General features: G+C 35.1%; 1 protein-coding gene across 1 annotated transcript; it reads right to left on the bottom strand.

The window, feature by feature from the left end:
* Positions 1–12132: 12132 nt before the first annotated feature.
* LOC127226862 (protein FAM136A-like) lies at positions 12133–12544 on the bottom strand. The gene has a single exon (XM_051190972.1). It carries the CDS (start codon positions 12527–12529, stop codon positions 12155–12157), a length of 375 nt encoding a protein of 124 aa, XP_051046929.1. The 5' UTR covers positions 12530–12544; the 3' UTR covers positions 12133–12154.
* Between the last annotated feature and the right edge of the window lie 9117 nt (positions 12545–21661).

The raw sequence follows: 21661 nt of genomic DNA, 5'->3' as shown, positions 1-21661 counted from the left end.
AGAAATGTCTCTTCAAATGACCCTTAGTGGAGGATGTATCAGCACTCAAATTCTTAGACTTCCTGGAACCCAGTCTTAGTTCTTGGCAAGAGTAAGATGCTCCTTAATTTTCTCAGTGATAAGGTACATTCCTTTGTGCTGCAGTTTCTTCCTGGCTTTGGAGAAAACTTTCCATTTCCATTAAGGGCCATGTTACCCACCTAATTAATGAAGAAACCAATAGATCATCTTTTAAAATTTATCTTTAAAATAGTCAATTATTGTTCAAAAACTTAAACTTGTCTTGGAAGAAAAAGCACATCATCCCAATCATCAATCAAACAATGTTAGTATTTCAACTACATTGGCTTCAATTTTGTTCTTTATGGTTATATTTCCACATTAATGTCTTCAGGAATCGTCTTCATTTCATTCTGTTGGTTTGTGTTTTCATAGATTTATTCACATTCTCTTTAAAGTCTGTGAGCATATACACATTAGCTCTTTTAAATACTTGTGCTTCAGCTGAATTCCTTTTTTAGGACCTCATGTAGTAGAACTATTTGCTCTTTTGCAGAAGTATTTTCTTGTATTTTATTGATGTATATATATATCCATTGATGTATATATATATATATATATGTATATATATATATATATTTCTAAAAATTTACTTGTAAAACATACTGATAGTACATGGGTAATATGTATACATACATATACATATATATACACACATACAAATACATATATATTTCTAAAAATTTACTTGTAAAACATACTGATAGTACATGGGTAATATGTATACATATATATATATATACATATATACTAATATATATGTAATTTTACCAGTTTTCAGATTTCTAGTTTAATATTTTTAATGACTTTGAAACATTAGTATGCTTTTCCAAAGAACTTTAGCAACATTTTATGGTCTCTTTCACCTCCAAGTCTGGCTAGGTACCTGTTTGTTCTTTTCCTTTGATGTGGAATGTTAATAGCAATGACAGCATCTGTATTAATAGGAATGAAGTCAACGTACTTCTATTGAATACCACACTGTCTTCAAAGCTATAGATAGCCTTTGCTACTTGCAGTCATTATATTATGTTGATGTGAGGGACATTCTTTTTATTAAAACAAAAAGAATAAAACAATACTGATACATAGGTAGCAAGAGACTGGGAACATTATCTTCCACAGGTCTATTCTTCTTATTGTATATTCTGTGATTTCACTTCACTAATGTGCATATGCAGATTATAGTAAATAATTCAGTATTTCTAAATTTTAAGAATTGAAGACATTTAGGTATAATAGATAAGGGCCCTAAATATTTATGTGTGAATGGATGCTATATAATGTTACAATACAAATATTCATGTATCAAAAACTGTCTTGAGAAAAGTTCTCAATGTACAGCCCAGAACAAAATTATTGAACTCCTTATGTGGTGCAGGCCTGGTATAAGTTCACAAGTCCTCCTTCCTGAGTAGTGTGTCACTGCATGCCTCTGAAATTACTAGTGATAATATGATAAAATCACTGGGTTTCATCATCGAACTCAGCTACAGCTAGAGAATATTTTGTGTGCTGCAAAACAAATGTCCATGTGGGGTTTATAAATAGAGTTTATAAAACTATGTATTTGTAACAGTTTAAAGATCGGTTAATATTATTTGCCTAACAGTGATGATGAAAGCCTCATATATTTGTGAATATTACCTGACTTTAAGGCACATGTTTCAAAATATCTGTTAAAGGCAATTGTCATGTACTCATAGTGAATTTTAATATACACACATGCTATAGCCATTTCTATTGATTGTAATTTGGGGGTAGAACTTCAAACATAATATCTATATGTTTCATAATTGTCAAACAAACTTATGCTAGACACAGTGAGAAATTCTGTATCACTATCAGTTCATTCATTAATAAAATAGCTCTTTTTCCTTTAAGTGAATTCAAAGTAAGTAGACAAAATCAAGGGCAAGAAAATATTCATAGTTGTCTGAGGTAGAAAAATACATTCTTGAATAAAATTATGCTTATGCATTCTAAAATCTTTTTATAAATAGGACCAGATTTGGAAACCTTCAAATCATTTATGAAACAATGAAAAAATAAAGACAGAAATATGATTTATTTGATTACTCTCAGTATTAAAGAAAAGCCTTTGGCTGAGGCTGGGTTAGGATCAGAAGCATACATAACCATTTCAAGCATACATGCATAGTCTTTCTTGTTTATGGGGACATCAGAATGCATGTGATTCAAATGCAGTTAGGATAGGATTTGGAAAAGGACTTTAAAGTCAGACCTACATATGAGAAAGTACAGGGACAGTGAAATCTCTTTGATAATTAACCACAATTTAAGGATTGTGATAAGCAAACAATGTTCTTCTGAATAAAATGTTAGTAACAGCAGAGACAAATGTTCTCCTATTGTCCAACGACAATGTAGTCAACATTTTAGAGATTGTGGGATGTATAGTGTCATTCATCACTAGGCTGGTGTTGGAATGAAAAAGCCATTTAAACCAAAACATAAGCAATTGAGACTGGTCATATTTCAATAAAGCTGTTCTTAAAAGTAAAAGTCTGCACCCTTGCTAAACTCTGACTTAAAACATGACCAATCCCATAATCTGGAAATAGCATCACAGAGTCCTATTAACCACATAGGAAAGCTAGATTGACATTTAAATGACTAAGTCACAGATCTGAGTACATTTAACAGAGGTATGGAAGGTATAATTCAAAATGATGTTCATTTAGATTATCAAGTTTCCTCTTGATAAAGGATTTATACTTTATCATTCTAAAGAATGATCAAGTAGACAGCAGATTTTTTTAATAAATATATTTCTTTTTATGATGTCATTCAAATGACAGCTGAGGTCATTATATAGTACAACTATGTATGGTTCTTTATCCTACAGCTGTAATATCTTTATGCTGTTTAATAGAATAAAAGCGAAATCTTATGCATTCAGTAGGGTCTAAATGAGAGGACCAATTTCTACTGACACCGTCAACTTTGGTTCAAAAGAAGTCAGAGAGTGCAGTTCTGAATTTCCACACACATTTTATTGCTCTTTCTCCCATTATAAAAATGGCAAAGAGCTCTGAAAATGGAAATTTTTCCTCAGGGACAAATTCATACAGATTTACTATCTTGCCCCAAAGGAGTGGGATTGAGCCATTTTTACAGCCAAAAGTTACTTTCATTTCCAGAATAGAAAATATTTCTCTAGCAGCCTTGCAATGTGTAATGAGTCCTTTCTGCTAAAGACTTCCACCACCAATACATCCACCAAGAAAGCACTAGTGACATTAGCCCAGAGCTTCCCAGAATACATTTGACTATCAGCCAGAGACATGCATGTATAATCCCTGATAGGCTTTTGAAAGATTAACCTAATGGGCATGTTCTTTCTAATACAAAACCATACTCCTGCCACAGTAAACTGAGTTTTTTATACTTTCCACTGTCATATTCTTATATGTGGCTTCTAGATTGCAGGCTATATGATTTTATTGTTTTATTTTAATGTCCTTCATTTATACAATGTTTTGTAACAGGTGAAATATACCTCAACCTGACCTCAAACTCACTAAAATTAACCTTAAATTTTTGATACTGCTCACATCTCTCCAGTACTGGAATTACAGGTGTGTGTCAATACACACAGGTTGAGAGTGTGATTATTTAGGATTAATGTTAGCTTTGTCTAGTTGCAGGCACTTCACAGTTGGGACTTCATCGCCAACTCTGTAAGCAATTGTGCCTCCATAGTTTTGCTGGGTATAGTTCTTCTGATTCTGACAGGAGCTAGGACTGAGTGTCTGAAACTCGGGGGAAAGTTTTACAAGTATATGGCTTCATATGTCTCACTTCTTTAGAAGAAGCCCTGATTCCAAGAATCCATTTACCAGTGCACTGACAAGGATCTACTTTGGTTGCCTCAATTCTGTGGCTTCCATTGGAATCTGATTAGTGTGGGTTGTGAGTGTACAACTATGGTCAACATCTCCATGGAAGAACTCTCTCTAGTCCTCAAAACTCTTTGAGGCATCCTGTGAAATCCAAGTGGAGAGTACCATGACTCACAACATTGCCACATGAATGTTGACAAAACTAGCTTCTTGCGACTACTGGGAAAGTGGTATCAACTGTACATGGTCAGTTTTCACACACACTGAGGAGGTGAAGGAAAGTTGTGTTGGAGTAAAAGGAGCCGAGTCATGTCATAGCCCTGATCATCGAGCCACAGTATCTCACAGTTAACTAGGTCTCTCTTGTTTCCAATAAAATTTCTTTTGTGATTGACTAGGCCTTATCATTCATTTCTATTTTTCTCCATACATTCCATTTAAACGAGTCAAAGGCTCTGTAACACTGAGCCTTTTGTTATACAGTCATCTTTCTCTTCTCATTCCAGTCCACAACTGTTCTCCATTGTCTGTTCACAGAAATAAACCATCTTTCCAATAATCCCTTCAAAACCGCTGTACCCTCTATTACTCATCTTCCCCACATCTGCTTATGTACTTATTTACCATGCAACACACACACACACACACACACACACACACACACACACACACACACACAAGTCATTTGCTTCTATGATGGTGGTAAAAATGAAGATCACAGTTTTGGTAGGTCAGATTATGTTCCTTGGGTCCATAATAACCTTTTTCTTTGTTCTTGGAGGGATGGGTATCATATCCTTTGACGGAAAAGAGGGAGAGTTATACTGTCCTGAAAGACATTAGTCAATTCACGTAGATAACATAATCATTTTTTCAAAAGGCTGTGAATCTCAATACCACTGCAATTGAGGACAGTTTCAACAGAATTTTTTCAAGGCAATTCTATAATTCAAAGAACAGCATTGGAAACATGACTAATATAACCTCATAATTTCCATATAAATCAACAGTTAATGAATATTTTTAGCATGCCAAATTTTATAGTCCCACAAAGTTTATATATGATACCCCTTTAATTGATTCATAGCCCTAATACTTACCCCTTAAAATTTAGATGTAAAGATATGCCTTTCAAAAATAAAAAAAAATATTTTGCTAAAGAAAACATTTTTAAAAATATCTAACAGGGAATTGGAAACATTTCCCTCTATAATTCTCTCCAACATACTCCTGAATTTCTAAATTATTTCTAATTAAAATTGTTCAAAACTATAAACTCAAACTCTAAGTCAAAAGAGAATTATATACACTTTTAGAAATTATATGTAATTTAGCTCTAAAATGTCTTTCACAGTATTCTAAATCCACTTGGAATATCACTTCAGTCAGAACTTATAACAGAGATTCGCCTGTAATTCCTGAAATTGCGAGTGAAGGTACCATAGCTTCTTAGCTTTGTCTCTGACATATTTAAGCTATGGATTCTGTACTATTAAATTTATTTTCATGCACACACAGGGCTTTTCATTATTTCTTTGCAAGATGATTTCTTGCCACCAAACGATACTGTCTGCCAATCCTCTTCAATCAGAATCTTGCTGTGGAAGACTTATGTAGCACTCTTCACTCGTGCTAAATGAAAGGTGAGTTGGATGCTTTTTTTGGGATCCAAGTGTTAATTGCTTCCTAATAAAACCATCCAGTTAAACTGTCTGCTTTGTGGCGTGCACCATCAAGAAGCGGCTTCTGAAGGAAGCCTGCCAAGCTGATGGTACTTCTAGATAATTAATTGAAATGAGAAACACAACCAAAAATTCTTTAATGCCTTTTCTCTCCATTTTTTTCAGTCTCTTAGTATAACAAAGCTTTCACAATTGCTTCACACTAGCGAGTTCTCCTTTGGCTGAATGTTCATCATTTTATTCAGCTTTCCAGTGCATCCCTCCTGATGCTCAAGGAGTGGGAGATGGCTGTAAAGGTATTAAGATAATGTAAGGAAAATAAAACTAATTAGTTTATACTTATTTAAAATCTAGTTCTTCGAAAACTGTATTAATTTCAGATTTTTTGTGAAATACTGCATTTTTTTTGTGTGTGAAGGTTTGGTTTTAGCTGCCAGGAGCCTGCACATATCAATCTTCCACAGATAATTTGCCTATTACTGTTTGGGGGAGCAAAGGGATAGTGAGCTGCATGACTTTTGTTTGTTTGGTTGGTTGGTTTTGTTTTTGTTTTTACGGTAGACATGTTAGTAACATCAGTATATCCAGCATTTCTAATATGCTGGGATTTTTTTCATTGCCTTTTTATCTGACATTAGTAAGTAGATAAAATCTTGCCCCTTTTTAAACATTTAAAAATAGTATTTCTGAAACTAGTTGCAACCAATTGAAGGGAATTTCTTCAATCCTGTGGTATCCTTTCATCAGTTTTACTGTTAATTAATAAAAGAAACCTATATTTGATAAAATATGTTCTATTGTAACATCACATGCTACTAATAATAATTTGGATTTCTTTATTGTATTACCCTAGACATACTCATCCCCAGAAACAGTTCCTTTAACTTACATATGCTTTCTTACACCTTTTATAACTCATAGTCCAATAATAAAACCATCCTTCTCAATAAAATTTTTAATTTAAGACAAACAAAAATCCAATATGTAAAGCATTCATTTTACTCCTTTTTTGCTTCCCGTTCTCATGAAATATCAAAATTGGATGACAGGTGAGTGTCAGAGATGTGACTGATAGTCAGAAATGTGGAAAGATTAATCAGTCAATAGATAGATAAAGATAATAGATATACCAATGACAGACAACAAATATGCATTTAATTTTCTCAGGTTTCACTATCTTTGATATATAAATTCACTGTCAAGTTACTAGACCTACAATCACCTGGGACATGGACCTATGGGCATGCCTGTAGAGAACTCTCTTGTTCTGGATAATGGACCTTAGAAGACCTGATGACATTCTTTGAGCTTGGGAATTGGACTACATAAAAAGAAGAATGCTAATGAACTATAGCATTCAATGTTACTTACTTCCTGATTGTGGACACAACATAACCATGGCCCTTAGGTTCCTACTGCTGTGACTTCCCCGTCTTGATGGACTACACCCTGGAAATCTGAGGCACTTAATTTGATTTTGTTACATATTTTATTACAACAAAACAATGACTAAAAGACATTTCTAGACTTATGAATCATAATCCGTTTTCATTTTGTCTCCTTATGACATTGGGCAATCAAAGCCAGAGCCCAGACCTCTACAACAAAGCTGTACACTATTCCTCTTGTTCTCAGGCTGATTAGTCAACAATCATGCTTTTACAACAAGTCTTGATTATTAATTTTAAGGTAATTCCCTCTGTGCTCTCATATGTAATAGCATTTTAATACATTTTCGTATAACATTCAAATTAAAGGAATTCAAATTTGTAAAATGTTTCACATAACAAATCTAAAATTAAATGCATAAACTTTTGTCCAAATTTTGCTCCTTTGAATTATGAATTGATGTTAATTTTTGCTGCAGAGATAGTCTCAGACTAACAATGCTTAAGGTAAGTCATTGGATGTTCAATCTTTATTAACACATGGAGATGTTTCCTAAACTTCATAAAACAGGAAAATACTTTGGTTAATTTTTACTAAAAATAACCTATAAATGTATGTTAGTTTCATGAACACTGAAAATGTAAATGCATATAAAACTGCTAAGTTTCAATATTGGAAAAATTGGATTCTATAAGGAATGATGAGTTAATTGTGGGCTTTTTGGTTATAGAAAGTAAGGACTAACATGAAGTGACAGATTGTTCATAAAAATGAAAATCCAATTTATTCTTTTCTGGTTTTTTACAAAGTTGCAGAGCACTGATTAGAGAGAATACCATATTATGATCCCCTAAAGTATTAAGAAGGCAAACTTGTCCTTCCCCAGCATTCCCTATAGCTTTTGTCATTTATTTAGTTTCAATGGAAAAATAAACTTCTAAACTATAATAAGAAAGCCACAGTGGAGCCATTTGCAGACTAGACATCCACTGTCTTCTCATCAGGAGTATTCAGGACTGTAGTGATTTCACACCATGCATGCAAACGAGTTGGTAGTCTATCTTCCTTAGAGCAATTACCATGCAGTCTTCCCACTTTCTGTCTCTGAAAAATGTGCTTGAATTTGCGTGAAGAATTGCAAGCCATTCTTTATTGAGCACAGCTACGAGCATCTTTATTACCTAACGGGTGTATGTTTTTCTCCTTATGCATTTTTATTCATAATAAAATCCTCCTCACACTCCATTACACTTTTACCTTTTCAATCACATATGGAAAATTATGTGCACTGCTTAATTTGGGGGCATATGTTCTGTTTCATACACTGATGATGAAAAAGTAAGAATTCTGAGTTTTCAACAATCACTTTCAACTTTGCTTATTGCTTCCCTTGAGACTTTGTGATCTTTGATTTTCCAAAATTGTGATTATATATCTGAAAGTAAGTCACTTGAAGGGCAGGAAGCTTATTTGGAACAGGGTTTTAGGGGTTTCAGCTCTTTTTTTTTTTTTTTTTAACCTTTGGTTAAGGAGGGCATAGTGGCAGAAATTGTTCATCTCACATCCACCAAGAAGTAAAGAAAGTTGGTGAATCTGGAGTTCATATTTCCATAAAAGGGATACCACCCAGTGGCCTGTTTACATGAGATTCTGCCTCCTTAACTTTCCACCACCTCTGTAAAGGGTCATCACCTGTTAGAATAGCTTTGGAGGACATTTATTATCTAAATTGTAAAATAGCATTGTTATTTACCTTTCCAGTAGGAGAAACATGTCAAAGGATATCAAATTAAGAGCATGGAAGGTTCTATTTAAAATGTTATTGACACATGCTCGCCAATTTTAAACATTGTGAATGCTACCACCATTTGTAGACTTTTGCCAAATACAAGCTTCTATTTGAAATAACTTTTGCTTGAAGAAAAGAACAAGTTGGTTCTAGCAAGTTATTAGTTAAGCATATACACAATGGCAGGATGACCATTAATGTTAATCATATTGCACATGCAGATACCTGTGGAAATTCAAGCAGTAGCATTCATAATCATTCTTTATCCTGGGGTACAAATAAGTCTACATGAAAATCATAAAATGTTGTTGCTAAGGGCTATTTCACCAAGTGTGGAGACAGCTCTTGCTTGCTTCTTTTTGCTTCTGTATTTTGTATGATCTAATATGCAACAGGAAGTTATCTTCTCTTTTACAAAAAATATTCTCTTTAAAATACAAAAATGCCTAGGCTTTCCTCTCCATTTTACAATAAGAAACTTTATGATCCATCCAGAACAAAAATCTCCTGTTTTACATGCTTAGAGATTTGAAATATTTGAGTTAGAATATAAAGAATTAAAATTGTGTTGTTTATATTAGTGACGATTTCAGGGCCATTTGTCAAAAAAAAAAAAAAAAATAGTCCATTTTTAACCATTCTGTGCATAACACACTAATTTATGATGCATATCCTCAGACCTTGAAAAGCTTAAAGATTGTCTTCCAAAAAAGAGATGGCTTCCACAGTTCTGGAAAGGAGTTGGGTACAAAGAGATCTCTATTATAATATAATTTGATTTTAAAGTTAGAACTTTTGATGTTTGTGACTTTGCAATAAGGGTAGTAATTAGTAATTAGTACATAAGTATCCTGAAAAGAGTTTTGATAGATGGTATCTAGGAAACACACGCATCAGTCCAGAGATAGAGACAATTTATTCTCTCTATTTTTACTTTATTTTTTCTTAATAGTCTTAGACAAATAGTTTAGGCACAAATAGCGCTTTAATAGTTTTTATGTAAAATGTTACATATGGTAAAGTAAAGAAGAAATAGCTTTGAAATTAAATTATAATATGATTTATGACTTAATATCATAGTTTGCATATTATTAATTAATAAAGACTAAGAATCCTTAGGAAATAATACGATTCTGCAATTAGTAGTGATGGATGTAGAAAGACAGGGTGAGAAGTCATAAATCCAGAACTAAATAAGGTCAGTGTTAGTTGACCTTGTACCAAACAAGGGTAATTTGATAAAGAACTAATATATAGGAACACTTGACGATTCTTCTACAAAGTGACTTAAGGATATTAAGAGATAATGAGAGGGGGCAAATTAGAAAGGATGGACATGACTAGTTCACAGAAGATTCAAATACATGAACTTTTATAAATATATACACATATATATGGCTTCACCTTTAATTTATGGTATAAAAGTCACTAAAAATGTTTCTTTTGATATAATAATAAGAACAAGTCAAATAACATAAATTTGCAATGGGGGCACTGGGGAAAATAAATACAAATGAAATAAACCCAGCAAAGTTAAACATAGTGTTACAGTAAAAACACACCCACCTGGCACTCAGTTGCACAGTGGGAGAGGAAAAAGTAACACTGAGGATGGAGAAAGTGCAATTTAGAAAGGACAATTAAAACGTCCCAAGCTGGTGATAACAACTATTAAAAAAATTTCCATTCAGTTTCCACCTTTCCTCTGTGCTCTGAGTCTGTTTCTTGTTTTGAGAATTGGAGTGGATTCGAGAATTGAGGGCTAGGCTGCCTTTGATTTTCTGTATGGCTAGGGTAAGACTTGGGGAACGAATTCAACTCTAGAATATTTCCAAGCTTTCATCCAAATTCCAAAGGCAGGGACAGGATATTTGATTTAGTTAAGGTGTACTTGAAGAGTAAGTGAGCAGAGCTTGAGAAGGTGGGGGTGGGGGTATTTAAGTGAAACAAAACAGCTCTCTGACTGCAAGCCTGATAAAGTTAGAGGAGGAAACCCAACCAGCCCTCAACCCTGAGAGTCCCATAGCTCTCCAAGCTCCCATCTCACCTATAAATCCTGAATGGGGTTTAGAGACTCCTCATGATCCAATCTGACCCAGTGCTTAAGCCATAAAATGTTATGATATAGGGTAAATTCTAGGCAAAATTGGCAAAACCAATACCATCCCCTAATTAAGAGTTCGCCTCCCACCCCCCTTTCCACCACCAGAAGACTAACTGAGGAATGAACCTTCTCAGTGTACATATAATTTATTTCAGTTTCTAAGTACTTTTCTTTTCTTTTTTTTTTTTTTTTTTTTTTTTTTTTTTTTTTTTGAGACATTGAAACTTTATTTAAAAACCAAACCACTTGGAAAATATATTGCAGGCTTGACAACAAACTAACAAATATTATCACTGTTTCAAGTAGTTAATTGGTATAAATACAACACAGTACTTATCCAAAAGATAAGGTGTTGGGCAGCAACACTGCACTGTAAAGCTGCAGGCAGAAAAAAAAAAGTGTTATTTGTTAAGAAGATGTGTGCCTGTGCCTGTCTTGCTCTATAGTGGCCCTAGCTTTCTTTGGCCCAAGTTGCTTACTTTTAGGCCTCCTTGTTGCTAGAAGATAATCTCTATAAAAGGCTCTGTGAATTCAGGGGGCTGAGGGAGTAATACTGGCTTTGGACTTTTGTTCTGTGAAATCTGGGAATATGTTACTTTGCTACACACGTCAAGAGAAAGAAGATGTTTCCCATACATAGTATGATGCAACCCCACTTCTTCAGGGGCTTCCAGAATGACAGAATTTGAATAGGCTTTCCCATCTCAATGGCCAGAAAATCCAAGGAACCTTTAGAAATTATTCAAACTACTCTCCCTCCTGTATCTTAAATCCACTGTGTGCCCATGTATATAAGACAAAAGCAAACAGAAAAGACCTGGAAAGGACCCCTCTCCTCCCTCTAAATGATTAGCCTACTGGGTTGTTTCAGGGCACATGCAAAGTGTGGTGACACTTGTAAACAGGAGCTTGGCACTTTCCTCAAACTTTACCAGCAGGTTGAAGAAGGCTGCTAGCTCAGTCTGTGTAAGAATCTGAGTCCTTGGTATGAGGGTAAACTCTACTGTCAGAACAAGCTCTTGGACATGAAAATTTAGGATTTAGAATTCTCCCCTGTGCTATTTGTGATCCATATTTTAGCACCAGCTTCTTCCTACTCCACCTTCTAAGATCCAGAGGCAAAACTGGTGTCCAGAGGTGAATGGCATGTGCTGGAACTTGACTGTGTCCTGAGTTTTCTTCATTCATAAAAATTGCTTAACAGATTAAACTTTCTTCCTTTTAAATTTCGTGCCCTCAGCCCCATGGTCACTGGCAAACAATTTTATTTCCCGATGGATGGCAGAGACTCCTTCATTTTTTTTTTTTTTTTGGTCATTGTTGGGATGAGGTGTATATGGTCATCCACACACTTGGCCACACAGCTGTCCAGCTGTCGCTTCACCTGCAGCTCCTTATTTCCTGCATCTATCGAGTCTTTGGCTTTGTCATTGCAATGCATGGTGCACCGGGCCAGGCGGTCCTGGAACCTTTCCAGCTCACTGGTCACCAAGGCTTGAGCCAAAGGTGCATGGCATCCCTCGATGCATTGGTGCACCTGCTGCATAGATGCCTGGTTGTCCTCACAGCAGTTGGCGCTGCACGGGAACATGAGGCCCTTCATCTTCCGAATGTTCTCTCTCTCCATACTTTTCACCATGGCGTCCACAGCCTCCTGCACCTCCGCCATAGCGAATCTGAGCCGCGTTGCGCCTTCTAAGTACTTTTCTATATAATGGTAATGGCCTAGCAAAATAATACAGAAGATAAAAGAAAGAAATATGACCAGAAAGAAAATTATCAGGAGCATCAAGCCTAGAATTAGATTGATCCATATGGAAATAGAAAAAAATGGCTATTGCAGAGAAAATATAAATGGGAATGTTCAACAGAAGCTGAAACATGCCTTATTTAAGAACAGTGTGGGTGAGCAATAAATAATAAAAATTAACAATTTATTCCTTAGAAATCCTCAGCTGTAACAGAACATCTTTAGATGCCACCACTCTTAGCTGTTGTGATTCCCTTCAATTCTAAAGGATGCTTTGGGTTCCCACACAGACAACAGTGACAATTGCTTTATCCCATTTTTGTTGCATTTGCGTGAGAGTATGTAGGCATTATATATCCTAATACAGTATGTAGTACTATACTATACTTTTAGCTAGTATCTATTCTTGCTCACATTATGGGATACAATCCCACTACCATTTCCACTAAACATATATAATATTGAATCTTGTTCTTCAACTTAATTTAATCTGGGATCAATTAACAGACAGACATGCCTCATAATGTCAGGTCTGTGAGGGCATTCCAAGGAAGTATTAATAACAGAAGAGGGGACTACCTCCCAGAGTGGAACACATCTTCTTGTGGAATCCAGATATAAAGATATCAGAGAGAAAAGCAGTATTAAATTTGCCTCCCTACCTTCACTTTTTTATGGTAAGTGCATAGACTTAGGATCTGCCTTTCCTACTGTCACCATTCTCTAATAATATTGGACCAAGAGTCTATGGCTTGCCAATGCAAACCTAGGACTAGGGGCTTAGAATAGTTTAAACCTTTTGAGCCAAGATAGGCCTTCCACGACATTCAACCTCATGGACCTGGTAGCTCCAATGTTCTTAGATCCTCTAATATGCAGGTAGTCATTGTTAGATCACCCAACCTGTAATGTGTAAGCCAATTTAGTATATCTGCTTTGTCATTAATATATATTAGTTGTGTCCATCTAGAAAATTCAGCATTCAGTAACAGCCTGTTACTGTAACAGCATGTTAATGAGTGTTTATAGTATAAAGTTAAAGAGAAATTAGAACAAGATCTCATTTGGACCAGGTTTAAAAGTAAAACCAGTTTATCACTTCTCCCAGCTTGCAATAATTCATGAATACTTTATATAATTCACTATTTCATAGATATTTGGAAAGAATCTAGTCATGAGTTTATAGTCAAATAAAGGAATAAATTTAGAAATCATTTCTCCATGGGAAAGAGTTTAGCAAGGATACCTGATGAGTACCGTATGTCGTAAGTCTATGTTTCCCACAGGGAACTACTATGATAAATTGAAAGACATTCAAGTTACATATCATGCACACAGGGGTCCTTCACCAGTAAGTAGATTCCTTCCCACTGATAAGTAACATCTTTTAAAAATATATAAGTATATTAAAATCCAGAAGAAATACAGAAGATATGTGTTTCTCTCTCTGTGTGTGTGTGTGTGTGTGTGTATGTGTGTGTGTGTGTGTGTGATTGTGAAGTATTCTCTGAAAATTCACTCTTCTAAGCCATCTTTGAGGTACATATATTTCAGTCATTGATTTTTATTTCTAATTCCTCAATGTCATTGATTTTCTTTTAATGAATGAACAATGCCTACAACTTGTACCTTTATTGATTAGTTTTATTTTATACCAACCCATAACTCAGCCAATTATATTAAGTATAGTATTTCTCATTAAGTCAATGAACTCCGTTGCCATTTCCTATTGGATCCTGTTATTATAACCTATGCATTTTCACTTTTATGCAAACTAAAAATACTACTGAATAAGTGACTCACTTTCCTTCCAGAAAGCAGATATTTGCTTTCTACTCGGTGTTTGAACTACACGTTCATTCTCGTTACCTACTCTGAGATCATTGATTTAAATGCCTTTTCCCCAATATGGCAGGGTTAAATGGTATGATCTTTAGGAATTAATTAGTAATAGGTGAGTTCAAAAGTATGAACTAATCAATAGAATTATTTTCTTTACAAGAGCTTATGAGAGGCCTGCTTCCTGTCCAGGCCATGTGAATATACAGTGGAAAGATGAACTTCTGAGGACAATCACTCATTTGACCTGGAATATGCCATTTTCAGGCTCCACAAATATGCATCCTACTGTTTATTTTGTTAATCAGTTCACTTGTATGTTGTTAGAATGTTACAAACAAGGAAGCTAGTGACTAAATTTTATCAAGGAAAAGTCAACAATGATTATATGCACTTTTAAAACTATTTTCATTTATATTAGGAACAATCTTATTTTACATATTAATCCTAGTTCTCTTTCCCTCTCATCCTCCCATGTCCTCCACTGACTCCCCCGTGCCACCCCCATCCATTCCTCTGGAAGAGTAAGGCTTTCCATGGGGTATCATCAATGCCTGTCACATCATTTGGGGAAGGACCTAGGTCACCCCCCCCCCATGTATTTAGGCTGAGAGAGTATCCCTCCATGGGGAATGGGCTCCAAATATCCATTCATGCACTTTTATGAAGAATATTTCCAGAGCCATCACAAAATTCCCCATGATTCTCTGATATCATATATAATAGAACACTATGTTTATTTGAGAATAACATAAAACCATGCTGGAATATTATCCAATCAATGCTTAAAAAGTTAAATAATTAAAACTTGCAAACTAAAATGGTGTGATATGCTCATGTTGGTGGAGGGATATGTGCACACAAGTGCACATATGTGGACATTTATAATTATTCAAGTAGTTGCATATATGTGTAAGTCTTCATCTTGGATAACAGTCCCTTTATAAGCAAAACTATTTGTTTTCTACAGAAAATATCTTGTTAGTTAATTTGAAGATAACATATGTCCAAATTTTCAGCACTAAACAAAGCACACTGACGAGAAAATTTATAATATGTTATAGATTTATATTTGAACCCAAAGCCAATTCAAGATCATTATAAAACAAATTAGGAGCAGAATACTGCACAATAAAGTTCACCTCTGATTTCACTTACAGAAATATACAGATTATTTTGATATATTCTTTTCAGAGTTTGAAAAGGGGGAAGGGGGAGAGGAGGAAGAGAAAGGGAACGAGAGGAGAGGAATTGGTTCTTAACATACATAAATTTTAAATTAAACCTGAAGGCAGAGAAATTCATGGCAAACCTATACAAAAGAAGTAGGGTTTATAAGAACTGAATTGAAATAATATAAAAGAATTAAACAATGTCTAAGAAACAAATGCTCACTTAAGAACATTCAAGGTAATGTCACCACACGATCTTATAAAAGTAGTATGGCCTTCTGAGGTAGGATACAGAAGGGAAAAGAAGCTGAATCCTTTAAGTACATAAATATACATAGCTTCAGAAATTTTATAATGTAACCAATGCCTTGTAAAATACATCTATCAGCTTTTATCTATGCTAAAGTTTTATCTGTGTATTTTATTTCTTCAAGATAGAAATCTACATTTCTATTTTATTAAAATATAAGATAGCAATTTTTAAAAATGTAAATGGTAATATAGCCTTATTAGCTCATTGAAAACCAAATATAAATTTGTAAATAGTACTTTAAATAGTTATTTTGAAATTATTGTAAACTCATTGAATTTCCCTTTCCTGCCAGATGCTCTATCCTTTGAACATTTTGCACAACTCGTAAAAATGTTATTTCATATCTGCAACATTTGGAAATGCATCTCTTCCAAAACAGAGCTTCAAACACTTATGTGTACAAAGTTCTAAATACATTTGACATGCTTGATTGCTGAATCTGAATTTGGTTTTCTGTCTTGAAACACAACCATCCAACTTCAAGCATACCTGTTTCTTCAACATCAATCCTATTAAATTTTCATCTTTCCAATACTTCACCAATATGAGTGGCATCACTTTTTCACTAATGAAAATATTGGTTTAATTTTATTTGCTTTCCTGCAAAACTAAGATGACCCTTGAATAATATCTTTATAATCAAAATAATAAAAATTTGAATAGGGAATAAAACGAGTTCATGTAATTTATCAATCTAATTTACCAACAAATTGAATTATGTCAAGCAAGTGTCAAAAACTAATAAAATTCAAGATGCATCTGTTCCATCAGAATATGTACAGTAATACATGAAATAGTAAAAACTGAGTTTTAAATCCCATCTTTCTGTTAGGATTTCTTCTATATTCAAGACCTCTCAAATACAGAGTAGTAGAGAACTTCTACAAGTTTCCATGCATGGAACTGAACATTCTTTTGTTATCAAAATAAGAAATAATTGGAGTCACTGTGACCCACACTGAAGATAAAATAATAACTCATTTTAAGAGAAAATACTTCATTCAAGTTTTAAATAGAAGACTACTGAAGAAAAAAGTCTAGTTAACAAACTTAATTTTATATTTAAAAATTCATGTAGAAATGCTTGTCTTGTGGTCTTCACAATGCTACTGGGTTAAGAAGCCACCTTGAACAGGATGTTTATATTCCCATCTAAAACCCATACCTACAACATACTATCCAATGTGATGTTTTCGAGGTGAAGTCTGTGGGGAGTGACATATAGGAAATTATATCCTTATAAATTGTACTACAGGGATATCTACAGGACCTTTAGCAATGTAGACTTATGTGCCAAAAGCAAACAAACAAAATGATAAAGTAAAAGTTTGCTTTCCATGAAGCAGAAAACAGATAGATTCTCACCAGAAACTTCATCAGCACAGGTGTTGATCTTGTATTGCTGACCTCTGTAACTGTAAGAAATGAATGTCTATGTGTTGTGGTTTAAACAGACTCCAGTTTGGGTCTCAATTGAGGCCACTATTTAGGGATGTTTTGGGCAGCTGGCAGAAGTTGGTTAGTGATATAGTAGGGTCATCACTGGCTCAAGGTCTCCTGTTTCTTTTCTTCCCAGCCATTATGAGGGAAGAATACACTCCTTCATATGCTTCTCACTTACCTTGGGTAGAATTGACAGAGACAAAGACTATTAAATAAAGTCGCTAAAAATGCAATATAAAATAAATATTTCATTCTTTATCTTGTGCTGTTGGCTATTTGGTCACAGTGACAAAAAGGTTGACCATTACATTATTCGTTAAGCATTGCCATACCTTTTGTTCTTAAGGCAGTGATAACAGCATACCACACACATATGTACCAATAATTGAAGACAGTCCTGTGAAAACTACATGAACTTATGGAAGTGTCTCGAATCTGTGTAATGTGTAGAGGCTGGAGGAATTTCCAGGCTTATATTATAAAGAGCTATCACTTTATGAAAAGGATATTAGGGACAGTACTGACAAGGATTCAGAAAGAGATCAACAAGGAGAATCCATATGCTTTCAGAGCGCAAGAATACAATATAATAAAGCTTACTCTGATATGATATCTATTATAAACTAAAAGCTGCATTGTGGAGCAGTTAAGGAAAGATTGTTTTATCAGAGGACAGTCAGAGACTGGGGTGGAGACTGCTGTGGGCCTACTGTTCTGTGCAAAGCAGTACTTACTATTCCTAAAACCAGATGTTTGGTCAAAAGGATCTCTCAGCAAAATGTTCCAGGAGTCACCTGGCTGCTCTTGACTGCTTAGAGCCAAATCAAGGGCATCATTAGCCTAAATATGGTAAGCAACAAGGGCAAAAAATACAGATGCAATCAGTTTTTAGTCTATCATCATTGAAAATATTGAGATGCAACTTTTCAAAGAGGCTGCAATATATACATCACAATCTGTGTTTGCTAAAGAAACTATCAGAAAGAATCCAGGGACTACCGCTCAAGTCAGTAGAAGAATGACCCAAATGTAATTCAGAACTTACCAGAGCTTAAGCTTCTTTTCATGTTTAAAATTTCATTTCATTTTATATTCTAACCACTGTTCTCTCCCCCTCCCACCCCTCCTCTTACTTCAACCCCACCTCCTCCCATCCCCATAGCCTACCCCCAGTCCATTCCTCCTCACTGGTAAGAACTCCCATGTGGAGTCAATACAGTCTACACAATAGGTCGGGGCTGGTCCTGGCCCCTCTTCTATGAGTTAAGACTGTTCATGCCATCCCACCATGGGGAGTGGGCTCCAACAAGCTTGCTCATGTACCAGGATAATAGCAAGGCTTTCCTCTTGGATGAATCTAGGCAGTATGAGATTGACAAAGCTAACCAGGGCAATCAGTTTTCTTAAACTTCACTGTCTAATAAAATTTCCCCTACTCTGGTTTGCATTTCTTGGGGAACCAGTCATATTTTTATCTTTCTCACCCCTCCCTTTTGGAACGGGATTCTTTCCTATGCTTGTAGCTCCATTGAAGCATAGAGAATGTTTGGCTTCACAGGTTTGTAGCTGGAGAATTTGCTTCAGGATTAATCAGACATCAAGCCTCACTACATTTGACTTAGTAAAGTGATGATCTTTAGAGTTTTTGCCTGAACAAGCTAACATGTTGTGATTGTTGGGAAGAAATTAATACTCTTGCATATGTGAAAAGTATAAAAGTAAGGGGGCTAGACTAGAATGCCATGATGTAATTACCCTCTCAACATACACATTTTGAATATAGTCCCACAGGAAGTATTCAGGACATGAAGACTGTTTTGTTTTAATGAATGGAATCACTAGTGCCATTGTAGGAAACCCTAGCCTTTTCTGGGCTATGAGAAGGCCAAAAACAAACAAACAAACAAAAAGAAGCCATATAGAAAAGGAGGCCAGTCCTCAGAGAGTGATCTACTTGAACATTGTTGGATATCTAACTCATTAGAATTATGGGGAATAATGCTTGGAGGTTCTTTTTCTCAGTCCTCTAGAAACTCAGTTATAGTAGCAAAAGAGATGCCATCCTGTACATAGTTTCTGAAGGCTGGTTTTCTCTACTAATTCCTCTATACGTGCTTCTAAATGGGATTCTTTACATAACAGATGTGTTGCAATAATATTTTGCAGCAAAAAGGTTTCTTCCATCCCCTGTTGCGTCTCAAGGAGAGGATATTTTGCTGGTAATCTTTCTATTTTAATTGTTGGGAACCATTCTTCATTTTAAGTTACTCTTCTAATCTACACAAGGAATGCTGTTTATCTGTCTCATTGATAATAGCCATGGCACAAAGGCAGATTTTGTGATCTGTTACAAGGGACCCCTAAATGGTAGGTCATTAGCTCTGACATATTCTTGAGCACTACCAATTTCCTTCCCAATGGTAAAGATGGTTGGCTTTAGTTCTTCCTCCTTCTCATTTTCCTCCTCCACCTTCTTTGACCTAGTGTTTGTGATGCTAACTTAGCATCTTGTTTTGTTCACATCCTTCCTAGGATGAATGCTTTCCTCTACTTTGCTTCTTTTCTACCTCTGGATTGGATCCTTAAACCCAGATTTCAAACCTGCCTTTTATCACTTATTGAATCAGGCAACACATGCATTCTCTTGAAGACATTTGGATCAAATGCTATCTTACTTTGCAGCTTACTAATAGTTGTCAAAAAGCACAGGACTGGGCTGGGTATTAACTAGCTTCATTGTCAGTAACACATACAACTGCTTTGAAAATAGTAATGTCTGTGACTCAGCTTTTATAATCTCTCACTCAGTGCTCTCAAATATCTGTTCTTGACTTCAGCTGTTTTACATCAGTAAACATTTTCTGGTCAGCCTGTCATTACTACACACATTATTTTTGGAATCTGCTTATCAAGCCATGCCTTTTTGATGTTTGCTTGTTGCGTGCCTTCCTCCCTCTCTTTACACTTCCTATCATCATTCTGCTATAGACTCTACTGTCCTGCTGAGTAATCAAACAAATCTCTAGACACTGTGGTCTTGCTGTTCATCTCAGTAAAGGAAAAACACAAATAACAGCTGCTGAAATTGTGACCGTCCTTCCTGGCTGTCAAATTTAGTGCAAACAGATGCTCCAAGGAATTGTTTGTAATTCAAGCAGGCAGAGTAGAAAAAGAAACCCATTATTTGCTGAAACTAAAGAAGTTTTGCTATGTCAACTTACCTTCCGTTTATACACTGGATAAAAGGAACAGTGTGTTCTTCTTCCTTGTAAGTGACCAGCACTTCCTTTCAATTTTAAGGTCTTATTTACACTAGCAATGCCTCAGACAACACCCATGAAAAAAGGTGCATGAGTGTATCTTTCAGAGAAAATGGTTAAAATGGTTATATTGATATGTGATATGCTTTAAAATGTGAAGTAGGAATAGAGAAGTAAGATGATCTATTTCTTTATTCCCATACAAGGACAAGAGGACTTAAAAAGAAAATAACCCAGTGAGCTAAGGAGAGATGTCAGGTCATGTTAAGTGACCATCCCCAGGCCAGTCACAACTAACTCTGACTCCTTTTTCTCCTTTTTTTAGGGAGGGGGTTAAGGTGAAGAAGAACCTTTATTTATTTTAATTCATATAAATTCATAGTTTAATTTTAATATTAAAAGAAAAAATTTAGAACCTGACAAATACTTATGAAAAAGATACTTTCAAATAGATTTTGCTCATTTTAGCCTAGTGCAGAATAAATGTCAAATTGTACTGATATAGTCAAATTCATGCGCGCACACATACACACACACACACACACACACACGTATATGTATATTCTGGTATATTCAAATATATGTAAAATAGTTTATGATCAAGGACCACTTACCCCAACTATTATGCAATCTTCATTTTTATCTGCCATGAACAATAAACTCATTATTGCCTCATTCTTTCTCAGTAGTGAAATGAGTTGAGCTAGGTTTGCATATGAAGGTCCCTCAGAATATTAAAGTTCCAAGATTCTGTGAGTTGAAAAGTGACACTTCCCATGTTAAATATTTTATTTTAAAATTAATGCCAAATTAACAGAACAATTATAAGTATGCCAAACTCTGGACAAATGTTACTAACATAAGAAAATGTTGCCTGTGCTCAGGTACTTAGTGTTATACCTTCAGTTTAAAACCTTTCCTGTCTGGAGATGCTCTGACTACACAGCTGCTTACTAAATCTGATAGTCTCTTAGTACCAAAGGAAACACTGGTA

The sequence above is a fragment of the Phodopus roborovskii genome, unplaced genomic scaffold (assembly GCF_943737965.1).
Source record: "Phodopus roborovskii unplaced genomic scaffold, PHOROB, whole genome shotgun sequence".
Taxonomy (NCBI): Eukaryota; Metazoa; Chordata; class Mammalia; order Rodentia; family Cricetidae; genus Phodopus; species Phodopus roborovskii.
The sequence above is the reverse complement of the archived record's forward strand: the minus strand, read 5'-3'. Positions and strand labels throughout refer to the sequence as shown.

Excerpts from the sequence above, each read along its gene's own strand:
- LOC127226862 (XM_051190972.1), bottom strand. The coding sequence starts at position 12,529 with ATGGTGAAAAGTATGGAGAGAGAGAACATTCGGAAGATGAAGGGCCTC.